Here is a 12,211-nt window from a genome sequence, read left to right as displayed (position 1 = left end):
GGATGGATTGGGGACATGGGGACCAACATGGACATGGGGATGGATTGGGAACATGGGGATGGATTGGGGACATGGGGACATGGGGATGGATGGGGACATGGGGACCAACATGGACATGGGGATGGATTGGGAACATGGGGATGGATGGGGACATGGGGACATGGGGATGGATGGGGACATGGGGACCAACAGGGACATGGGGATGGATTGGGAACATGGGGATGGATGGGGACATGGGGACATGGGGATGGATGGGGACATGGGGACCAACATGGACATGGGGATGGATGGGGACCAACGGGGAGATGGGGACCAATAGGGACATGGGGATGGATTGCGGACATGGGGAACGTGGGGATGGATGGGGACATGGGGACCAACGGGGACATGGGGGATGGATTGCAGACATGGGGGGACACGGGGATGGATGGGGACACGGGGACCAAAGGGGACACGGGGGACCAATAGGGACACGGGGACCAACATGGACATGGGGATGGATTGGGGACACGGGGATGGATTGGGGACATGGGGACATGGGGATGGATGGGGACACGGGGACCAACATGGACATGGGGATGGATTGGGGACATGGGGATGGATTGGGGACATGGGGACATGGGGATGGATGGGGACACGGGGACCAACATGGACATGGGGATGGATCGGGAACATTGGGGACCAACAGGGACATGGGGACATGGGGGGACATGGGGATGGATGTGGACCCATGAAGACATGGGGACGGACGGGGACATGGGGACCAACAGGGACATGGGGACGGACGGGAACGTGGGGATGGGTGGGGACATCAAGACCAATGGGGACATGGGGACCCATGAGGACGTGGGGATGGATCCCTCCTCTACACCTCCCAGAACCCCCCCCAGAACACCCCACGTGCCCCCCAGAACCCTCCAGGACCCCTTCAGGACTCCCAGAACCCTCCCCAGATCCTCCACCCAACCTTGGTGAGGACTGCAGTGCCCCACAGCCCCCCATAAACCTCCCCATAGCCCCTCCAGGACCCCCTCAAGACCCCCCAGGACCCCTTCAGGACCCCCAGAACCCTCCCCAGATCTTCCACCCAACCTTGGTGAGGACTGCAGTGCCCCACAGCCCCCCATAAACCACCCACAACCCCCTAAGAACCCTCCAGGACTCCTCCAGGACCCCTAGATCCCCCCAGAACCCTCCAGGACCCCCTCAGGACCCCCTCAAGACCCCTTCAGGACCCCCAGAACCCTCCCCAGATCCTCCCCCCCACCTTGGTGAGGACTGCAGTGCCCCATAGCCTCCCATAAACCCCCAAGAACCCCCGAAGAACTCCCCCCCAGAACCCCCCCAGGACCTCGCCCCCCACCTTGGTGAGAGCTGCCACCCTCTGAGCCAGCTGGGCTTCGATCTCGGGCAAGGTCTCGGCTTTCTGCAGGGTCTGCTGGAGCTTGGCCTTGGCGTCCTCCAACCATTCCTGAAGCTGCCGGCCCTTCTCCTCGCTCTGTGGGGCCGGGGGACAGCGCCGTGGGGCAGGGGACAACGCCATGGAGGAGGGGAACGTGGCCATGGCGGGGGGGGATATGGCCATGGGGTGGAGGACATCACCCACTGGAGATCCTCCACGGAGGAGCGCTGTCCCATCGAGCCCACCACCATGGGGGCATCACTCCATGGTGTGGGGACATCATGTGGGTCATGGGGACATCACCCCATGGAGTTCTTTGGAACAGGGACGTCACCACAGGGACATCATGTGGGTCATGGGGACATCACCCCATGGAGCTCTTTGGCACAGGGACATCACCGTGAGACATGGGGACATCACCCCATGGAACTCTTTGGGACAGGGACGTCCCCGTAGGACAGGGGATCCCAGGGTGAAGGTCCCAGGTGGTGGGTCTAAGGTGGGTGTCCCAGGGTGGTGGTGGCCCCAAGGTGAGTGTCCCAGGGTGGTGGCTCCAGGGTGGTGGCCCCAAACTGTGTGTTCCAAGGTGGGGTTTCCAAGGTGGTGGCCCCAAGGTGGGTGTCCCAGGGTGGTGGCTGCAAGGTGGATGTCCCGGGGTGGTGGCCCCAAGGTGGTGGCCCCAGTGTGGGGTTCCCAGGGTGGTGACCCCAAGGTGGATGTCCCGGGGTGGTGGCCCCAATGTAGGGTTCCCAGGGTGGTGGCCCCAAGGTGGGTGTCCCAGCGTGGTGGCCCCAACGTGGATGTCCTGGGGTGGTGGCCCCAAGGTGGTGGCCCCAAGGTGGGTGTCCCAGGGTGGTGGCCCCAAGGTGGATGTCCCAGGGTGGTGGCCCCAAGGTGGTGGCCCCAATGTGGGGTTCCCAGGGTGGTGACCCCAAGGTGGATGTCCCGGGGTGGTGGCCCCAAGGTGGTGGCCCCAATGTGGGGTTCCCAGGGTGGTGGCCCCAAGGTGGGTGTCCTGGGGTGGTGGCCCCAAGGTGGTGACCTCAAGGTGGGATTCCCAAGGTGGTGGCCCCAAGGTGGGTGTCCCAGGGTGGTGGCCCCAAGGTGGTGGCCCCAATGTGGGGTGCCCAGGGTGGTGGCCCCAAGGTGGATGTCCCAGGGTGGTGGCCCCAAGGTGGTGGCCCCAAGGTGGGTGTCCCAGCGTGGTGGCCCCAAGGTGGTGACCCCAAGGTGGGATTCCCAAGGTGGTGGCCCCAAGGTGGGTGTCCCAGGGTGGTGGCCCCAAGGTGGTGGCCCCAATGTGGGGTTCCCAGGGTGGTGGCCCCAAGGTGGGTGTCCTGGGGTGGTGGCCCCAAGGTGGTGACCCCAAGGTGGGATTCCCAAGGTGGTGGCCCCAGTGTGGGGTTCCCAGGGTGGTGACCCCAAGGTGGATGTCCCGGGGTGGTGGCCCCAAGGTGGGTGTTCCAAGGTGGTGGGTTCCCAGGGTGGTGGCCCCGAGGTGGGTGTCCCGGGGTGGGGGTCCCGGGGACATGTCCCCCCCACCTGGCGGTAGAGCGAGTCCTTGCTGGCCAGCTCGTTCTCCAGGCGGTCGTTGGCGTCGTGGAGGGAGGTGGCCTCGCGCTGGGCGCTCAGGTAGCGTTTCTCCAGGGTGGTGATTCGTTCCTCCATGTCCTCCCGCTGCGCCAGCGCCTGTCCCCAGCGTCCCACCACACCCGGACGGGTGGGGACAGGGACGGGGACGGGGACGGGGATGGAGATGGCACGGGGACGGAGATGGCACAGTGAGGGGGACAAGGATGGCGTGGGGACAGGGACAGAGGTGGGATGGGGATGGGAATGGCACACGGGGATGGGGACAGGGGTGGCATGGGGACAGGGACGGAGGTGGCATGGGGATGGGGATGGCAGGGGACGTGGAGGACAGGGGTGTGGCATGGGGATGGAGGTGGCACGGGGATGGGGACAGGGGTGGCATGGGGACAAAGGTGGCGTAAGGATGGGGACAGGGATGGCATGAGGATGGGGACAAGGATGGCGTGGGGACAGGGACAGAGATGGGATGGGGATGGCACGGGGATGGGGACAGGGGTGGCATGGGGACAGGGATGGAGGTGGCATGGGGATGGGGACAGGGGTGGCATGGGGACAGGGGTGGCATGGGGACAGGGATGGAGGTGGCATGGGGATGGGGACAGGGGTGGGAGACCAGTTTGGAGCTGCTCCCTCCCAGTTTGGGGGAGGTTGCCCCCAGTTTAGGGCTACTCCCTCCCAGTTTGGGCCTGCTCCATCCCAGTTTGGGACTGCTCCCTCCCAGTTTGGAGGGGTTCCCTCCCAGTTTGGGACTGCTTCCCCCAGTTTGGGGCTACTCCCTCCCAGTTTGGGGCTGCCCTTCCCAGTTTGGGGCTACTCCTTCCCAGTTTGGAGGGGTTCCCTCCCAGTTTGGGACTGCTTCCCCCAGTTTGGGGCTACTCCTTCCCAGTTTGGGGCTGCCCTTCCCAGTTTGGGGCTACTCCCTCCCAGTTTGGAGGGGTTCCCCCCCACTTTGGGACTGCTGCCCCCAGTTTGGAGCTACTCCTTCCCAGTTTGGGGCTGCCCTTCCCAGTTTGGGATTGCTCCTTCCCAGTTTGGGGCTGCCCTTCCCAGTTTGGGACTGCTCCTTCCCAGTTTGGAGGGGTTCCCTCCCAGTTTGGGACTGCTTCCCCCAGTTTAGGGCTACTCCCTCCCAGTTTGGGGCTGCCCTTCCCAGTTTGGGGCTACTCCCTCCCAGTTTGGAGGGGTTCCCTCCCAGTTTGGGACTGCTTCCCCCAGTTTAGGGCTACTCCCTCCCAGTTTGGGGCTGCCCTTCCCAGTTTGGGGCTACTCCCTCCCAGTTTGGAGGGGTTCCCTCCCAGTTTGGGACTGCTACCACCAGTTTAGGGCTACTCCCTCCCAGTTTGGGGCTGCCCTTCCCAGTTTGGGGCTACTCCCTCCCAGTTTGGAGGGGTTCCCTCCCAGTTTGGGACTGCTTCCCCCAGTTTAGGGCTACTCCCTCCCAGTTTGGGGCTGCCCTTCCCAGTTTGGGGCTACTCCCTCCCAGTTTGGAGGGGTTCCCTCCCACTTTGGGACTGCTTCCCCCAGTTTGGAGCTACTCCTTCCCAGTTTGGGGCTGCTCTTCCCAGTTTGGGATTGCTCCTTCCCAGTTTGGGGCTGCCCTTCCCAGTTTGGGATTGCTCCTTCCCAGTTTGGAGGGGTTCCCTCCCAGTTTGGGACTGCTACCACCAGTTTGGGGCTACTCCCTCCCAGTTTGGGGCTGCCCTTCCCAGTTTGGGGCTACTCCCTCCCAGTTTGGAGGGGTTCCCTCCCAGTTTGGGACTGCTTCCCCCAGTTTGGGGCTACTTCCTCCCAGTTTGGGCCTACTCCTTCCCAGTTTAGGGGTAGCCCCCCCCGCCCCCCCCCCACCCCCCCCCAGTCTGGGGGTCCCCATGTCCCTGACCGCCCCCCCCCCCCCTCACCTCCTTGAGGTCCCTCTGGAGTTTGGCTCCGGCCTCCTGGGCCCGGGCCAGCTCCCGCTGGGCGCCGGCCGCCTCCTCCTGCAGGCGGCCCAGCTGCCGGCACAGGGCGGCCACTCGCTCCCGCTGCTGGGCCGCCATGGCCCGCTGCCGGCACAGGGAGGCCTCCAGCTCCGCCTCGCGCCGCCGGCCCTCGGGGGTGCCCTGGGGGGGGGAGAGGAGCACCTGTGACCTTTGACCTGTGACCTTTGACCTGTCACCCTTGACCTGTCACCCCCCCGCCCCGACCCCTCCACCCATGGCAAACACACACCCCTCCCCCCACTCCCCACCCCACCCCCTTCCCCCCCCCCGGCACGGTCTTGTAGAGGGCATGACCTCTGACCCCCTGACCTTTGACCCCTGGTCCCAACCCTGACCTGTGACCTTTGACCCCCTGAACCTGACCCTGACTCCGTCCACCCCTGGCGCGCGCACACCCCCCCCTTAGGCAGTATAGGGGGTGTGACCTCTGACCCCCTGACCTCTGACCCCTGGTTCTGACCCTGACCTCTGACCCATGACCTTTGACCCCCTAAACTGACCCCTGACCCTTACCTCTGACCTTGACTCCCTCCACCCCTGACACACACCCCCCCCCCCAGACACTGGCTTGCTGGGGGTGTGACCTCTGACCCCCTGACCTCTGACCCCTTGACCCTTGACCCCCTGGCCCATGACCCCCGACCATGACCCCTGACCCCAACCCCCCCTCCATGATCCGCCGCCCCCCCACACTTGTAGGGGGCATGACCTCTAACCCCTGACCCTTGACCTCCTGCTCCTGACCCTGACCTCTGACCCTTGACCCTTGGCCGTCTGAGCCCGACCCTGACCTCTGACCCCTGACCCTGACCCCACCCCCGACACAACGAGCCCCCCCCTTTAATCGCTGTCTCACAGGGGTCATGACCTCTGACCCCTGACCCTATGACCCCGACCTTGACCCCCAGTACCCGAAGCCCAACCCCTGACCCTCGACACCGACCTTGACCCCTCAACCGCGACCCCAATGGCCCTGACCCACGCAGAGAGGCGTGACCTCTGACCCCTGACCTCTGACCCCGCCTCCGTGACCCCCCCCCCGTGACCCCCCTCGTGACCTCTGACCCCTCGTACCGGGGTGTCGCCGTCACTGGGCGCGTCCTCCAGGCCGGAGCGTCGCCGGGAGAGCTGCTCCCGCAGGGACAGGGACTGGGGGACGGAGGGACAAGGGACGTCACCCCCCCCCACGGGGACGTCACGACACCCCCCCACTGGGACGTCACCCCCCCCCATGGGGACACACATCCATGGGGACACCCCCCCACAGGGACATCACGTCATGGGGACAACTGTCCATGGGGACATCTCATCATGGGGACACCTCGTCATGGGGACATCCACCCATGGGGACATCCACCCATGGGGACACCTTGTCATGGGGACATCTCGTCATGGGGACATCACGTCATGGGGACACCTCGTCATGGGGACATCCACCCATGGGGACACCACGTCATGGGGACACCTCGTCATGGGGACATCTCGTCATGGGGACATCCACCCATGGGGACATCCACCCATGGGGACACCTTGTCATGGGGACATCTCGTCATGGGGACATCACGTCATGGGGACATCCACCCATGGGGACATCTCGTCATGGGGACACCTCATCATGGGGACATCCACCCATGGGGACACCTCGTCATGGGGACATCTCGTCATGGGGACATCCACCCATGGGGACACCTCATCATGGGGACATCTCGTCATGGGGACATCCACCCATGGGGACACCACGTCATGGTGACATTTCGTCATGGGGACATCCACCCATGGGGACACCTCGTCATGGGGACATCTCGTCATGGGGACATCACGTCATGGGGACACCTCGTCATGGGGACATCCACCCATGGGGACACCACGTCATGGGGACACCTCGTCATGGGGACATCTCGTCATGGGGACATCCACCCATGGGGACATCCACCCATGGGGACACCCACCCATGGGGGCACCTCATCATGGGGACATCTCGTCATGGGGACATCCACCCATGGGGACACCATGTCATGGTGACATTTCGTCATGGGGACATCCACCCATGGGGACACCTCGTCATGGGGACACCTCGTCATGGGGACATCACGTCATGGGGACAGCCATCCATAGGGACGTCACGTCATGGGGACACCCCATCGTGGGGACATCCCTCCATGGGGACACCCATTCCAGGAGGACACCTGCCCATGGGGACAGCTCATCATGGGGACATCCACCCTCCGGCATCAGCTGCCCCACGGTGTCACCCACCTCCTGGTTGGAGACCTCCAGCTCCTCCTCGAGGACGGCCACCCGCTCCAGAGCCACCCGCAGCCGCTCCCGAACCTGCTGGGGACAACCAGGGGTGACCCCCAGCTCCCCAGCACCCTTGGGTGCCCCCAGGACCACGCCAGGGTCCCCAAACCCACCAGGATTGTCCAAGGACACCTTGGGGGTCCACCAGGTTCTCTACAACCCCTCCTTGAACCCCCTGGATCCCCCCCCCCGCACTGTCCCCAGGCCCCCTTGAGTCCCACCAGGACCCCCTTGGGTGACGCCAACAACTCTTGGTGTCCCTCAAGTCCCATGGGACCACCCAAATGCCCTGGGTCACCCCAGGCCCCCCTTGGACGCCAGAGACACCCTTGGGCACCACCAGGTGCCTCATGGGACCACCAGGTCCCACCAGGCCACCCCTGAGCCACCTGGGGCCTCTGAGACACCTTTAGGTACCACCAGGTGCCTCATGGGACCACCAGGTCCCACCAGGTCCCCCAGGTGCCCCCTGGGACCTCTGGGACCTCCCTGGGGAGCACGAGATCCCCCCTGGGACCACCAGGTCCCACCAGGTCACCCCAGAACCCCCTGAGACACTTCTGGGCATCACCAGGTCCCTCACGGGACCACCAGGTCCCACCAGGTCACCCCCGGAGCCCCATTGAGATCTCCTTCAGTACCACCAGATCCCTCTGGGACCACCAGGACCCCCCTGGGACCCCTTGACCCCCAGGTCACCCCGGAAGCCCCCTGAGATGCCCTTGGGTACCACCAGGTCCCCATGAGTCACCCTGGAACCTGTCCTGGGACCCCTGAAACACCCTTGGGTACCACCAAGTCCCACCATGTCACCCCAGGAACCCCCTGAGACCCCCTAGAGCCCCCCTGTCCCCCCGCGAAGAGCACCCATGACCCCCAAGAGCACCCACCTTCTCATCGAGGGCCTTGTGGTGCTCAAAGAGGGACTTGAGGGCTTTGAGGACCTCGACCTCGGAGGAGACACCGGCGGGGGACTGCGCCTGGCGCTTGACCACCGTCATCCGCAGGGAGCGCTCGTGGCGGGACACCAGGCACTCCAGGTGCTCCAGCAGCAGCTGGGGACATGGGGGACATGGGGGACATCAGACACTTGAGGTTCTCCATCAGAAGCTGGGACACAAGGACATGGGGACACCAGGCACTTGAGGTGCTCCGGCAGCAGCTGGGGACATGGGGGACATGGAGCTATGGGGGACCCGGAGCCATGGAAGACATCAGGCTCTTGAGGTGCTCCAACAGCAGCTGGGACGCAGGGACATGGAGGACATCAGGCACTTGAGGTGCCCCAGCAGCAGCTGGGGACATGGGGGACATGGGGGACATGGGGGACATGGAGCTGTGGGGGACATCAGACACTTGAGATTCTCCATCAGAAGGTGGGACACAAGGACATGGAGGGCATCAGGCACTTGAGGTGCTCCGGCAGCAGCTGGGGACATGGGGACATGGAGCCATGGAGGAGATCAGGCTATTGAGGTTCTCCATCAGAAGCAGGGATACAGGGACATGAGGCACTTGAGGTGCTCCAGCAGCAGCTGGGGACATGGGGACATGGAGGACATGGGGACATGGGGGACATGGAGCCACGGGGGACACTGAGCCATGGAGGACCTCAAACACTTGAGGTTCTCCATCAGAAGCGGGAACAGGGGGACACGGTTGACACCAGGCACTTGAGGTGCTCCAGCAGCAGCTGGGGACATGGGGGACATGGAGCTATGGGGGACCCGGAGCCATGGAGGAGATCAGGCTCTTGAGGTTCTCCATCAGAAGCAGAGACACGGGGACAAGGGGACATCAGGCTCTTGAGGTTCTCCATCAGAAGCTGGGACACAGGGACATGAGGCACTTGAGGTGCTCTGGCAGCAGCTGGGGACATGGGGACATGGGGGACATGGAGCCACGGGGGACACCGAACCATGGAGGACCTCAAACACTTGAGGTTCTCCATCAGAAGCAGGAACAGGGGGACACGGTTGACACCAGGCACTTGAGGTGCTCCAGCAGCAGCTGGGGACATGGGGGACATGGAGCTATGGGGGACCCGGAGCCATGGAGGACATCAGGCTCTTGAGGTGCTCCGGCATCAGCTGGGGACATGGGGACACGGAGCCATGGAGGACATCAGGCTCTTGAGGTGCTCCGGCAGCAGCTGGGGACATGGGGACATGGAGCTATGGGGGACCTGGAGCCATGGAGGACATCAGGCTCTTGAGGTGCTCCGGCATCAGCTGGGGACATGGGGACACGGAGCCATGGAGGACATCAGGCTCTTGAGGTGCTCTGGCAGCAGCTGGGGACATGGGGACATGGAGGACATGGGGACATGGGGGACATGGAGCCACGGGGGACATGGAGCCATGGAGGACCTCAAACACTTGAGGTTCTCCATCAGAAGCGGGGACAGGGACAGGACGCGGTTGACACCGGGCACTGGAGGTGCCCCGGCAGCAGCTGGGGCCATGGGGACAGGGGGACACGGGGCGGTGGTGGCCTCACCCGGGTGTTGTTGCGCTCGGCCTTGAGCTCGGCGATCTCCTCCTCCCGCTCCAGCAGCTGCTCCCGGCAGACGTTGAGCTCCTTCGTCAGCGCCGCGAACTCCTGGGGACAGCGGGGGACGTCAGGGGACGCGGGGGGACACGGTGGCACAGGGGAGACATGGGGGACACGGGGGGGACGTCAGGACATGGGGGGACAATGGGCACAGGGGGAAGCGGGGGACGTGGTGGGACACTGGGGACACAGGAGGACGTGGGGGCGTGGGGGGACATGGGGGACATGGGGGATACATGGGGACTAGGGGACATGAGGGGACACGGGGGGGCGTCAGGACATGGGGGTGCGTTGGGGACATGAGGGGACATGGGGCACAGGAGGATGTCAGGGACGTAGTGGGACAGGGGGGACACGGGGATGTGGGGGACAGATGGGGACGTGGGGGACGGGGAGGGACGTGGGGGGATGGCAGGACACGGGGGGACATTGGGGACGTGAGGGGACATGGGGCACAGGGGGATGTGGGGGACATGGGGACATAGGGGACATGGGGATGTGAGGGGACATTGGGGACAGGGGGGGACACCAGGACATGGGGGGACATTGGGAACGTGAGGGGACATGGGGCACAGGGGGATGTGGGGGACATGGGGGGACATGGGGACACAGGGGGACACGGGGGACATGGGGATGTGAGGGGACATTGGGGACAGGGGGGGACACCAGGACATGGGGGGACGTGAGGGGACATGGGGCAGAGGGGGATGTGGGGGACACGGGGGGACACGGGGGACACGGGGACGTGGGGGACACGGAGACACTGGGGACACGGGGCAGGGGGGACGCTCTCCATTGGCCCCACCCCCGACTAAGCCCCGCCCCCACTTTGCTCACCCCACCCCCTCCCCCTGACCCCGCCCACCCCCCAACCCCTCCCTTGGCCCCTCCCACTTAAGCCCCGCCCCCTCAAGCCAAACCCCTTTAGGCTTCTCCCCAGACAAACCACGCCCCCCTTAAGCCACGCCCCCTCCAAGCCACGCCCCTTCCTTTACCCTCCCCGCCCCATCCCCTGAACCCTGCCCACCCCCACCCCTCCTTTGACCCCCCCACTCCATCCCCGCCCCTTTAAGCCACGCCCCCTCAAGCCACACCCCTTTACGCCCCTCCCCGCGTAAACCACGCCCCCTCCCTTAATCTCCCCACCCCATCCCCTTAACCCTGCCCACCCCCCACTCCTCCCTTGACCCCTCCCACCCAGCCCCGCCCATTTAAGCCCCGCCCCCCAAGCCACACACCTTTAGGCTCCTCCCCGGCCAAACCACGCCCCCTTAAGCCACGCCCCCTCCAAACCACACCCCTTTACGCCCCTCCCCGCGTAAACCACGCCCCCTCCCTTAATCTCCCCACCCCATCCCCTTAACCCTGCCCACCCCCACCCCCTTGACCCCTCCCACTCCAGCCCCGCCCATTTAAGCCACGCCCCCTCAAGCCACACCCCTCTAAGCCCCTTCTCGGATAAACCACGCCCCCTCCCCGCCCCCCAAGCTAAACCACGCCCCTTCCTTTACCCTCCCCGCCCCATCCCCTTAACCCTGCCCACCCCCACCCCCCTTGACCCCTCCCACTCCAGCCCCGCCCATTTAAGCCACGCCCCCTCCAAGCCACACCCCTTTACGCCCCTCCCCGCGTAAACCACGCCCCCTCCCTTAACCTCCCCACCCCATCCCCTTAACCCTGCCCACCCCCACCCCCCCTTGACCCCTCCCACTCCAGCCCCGCCCATTTAAGCCACGCCCCCTCAAGCCACACCCCTTTACGCCCCTCCCCTGATAAACCACACCCCCTCCCCGCCCCACCAAGCTAAACCACGCCCCTTCCTTTACCCTCCCCGCCCCATCCCCTTAACCCTGCCCACCCCCACCCCTCCCTTGCCCCTCCCCGCCCCAGCCCCTCCCCTTTAAGCCCCGCCCCCTCGCCCCCCGCCCCTTCAGGCCCCTCCCACCTGGGGCAAGGCGCTGGTGAGCTGCCGCTGGAGCGAGTCCTTCTCGTGGGCCAGGTCGCGGAGGCGCAGCTGGGCGGTGGCCAAACCCTCCTGGGTGTCCCGCAGGGTCTCCAGCAGCCGCTCCCGCTCCCGCAGCATCTGCACCATCAGCTGCTCCAGCCCCGGCTCCTCCGGGCAGCCCGAGCCCCGCCGGGCGTCCTCGCTGATGGTGGGCAGCACCTCGCACATCATCCTGCCGGCGCCCTGCCTGCAACGGGGACAACGGGCAGGGCAGCGGGACGTCACCCTGCCTGCACCCAGGGGTGGGCAGCACCTCATCCATCACCCTGCCTGCAAGGGGGACACGGGCAGGACAGCGGGACGTCACCCTGCCTGCGCCCTGCCTGCAACGGGGACAACGGGCAGGACATTGGGACGTCACCCTGCCTGCACTCTGCC

General features: G+C 65.3%; 1 protein-coding gene across 1 annotated transcript; it reads right to left on the bottom strand.

The window, feature by feature from the left end:
- Positions 1–1,363: 1,363 nt before the first annotated feature.
- On the bottom strand, positions 1,364–12,004 carry LOC128903958 (liprin-alpha-3-like; the record flags this gene model as incomplete). Its single annotated transcript, XM_054187832.1, has 8 exons — positions 11,774–12,004; positions 9,775–9,876; positions 8,166–8,330; positions 7,231–7,305; positions 6,049–6,123; positions 4,894–5,115; positions 2,945–3,091; positions 1,364–1,498 (listed from the first exon to the last, which is right to left on the bottom strand). Coding segments are annotated over exons 1-8 (1,152 nt in total), but the record flags the coding sequence as incomplete, so codon positions are not given.
- Between the last annotated feature and the right edge of the window lie 207 nt (positions 12,005–12,211).

This window comes from Rissa tridactyla, unplaced genomic scaffold (assembly GCF_028500815.1).
Source record: "Rissa tridactyla isolate bRisTri1 unplaced genomic scaffold, bRisTri1.patW.cur.20221130 scaffold_781, whole genome shotgun sequence".
NCBI classification, from domain to species: Eukaryota; Metazoa; Chordata; class Aves; order Charadriiformes; family Laridae; genus Rissa; species Rissa tridactyla.
Note: the sequence above shows the minus strand (reverse complement) of the source record. Positions and strands in the feature narration are given on the sequence as shown.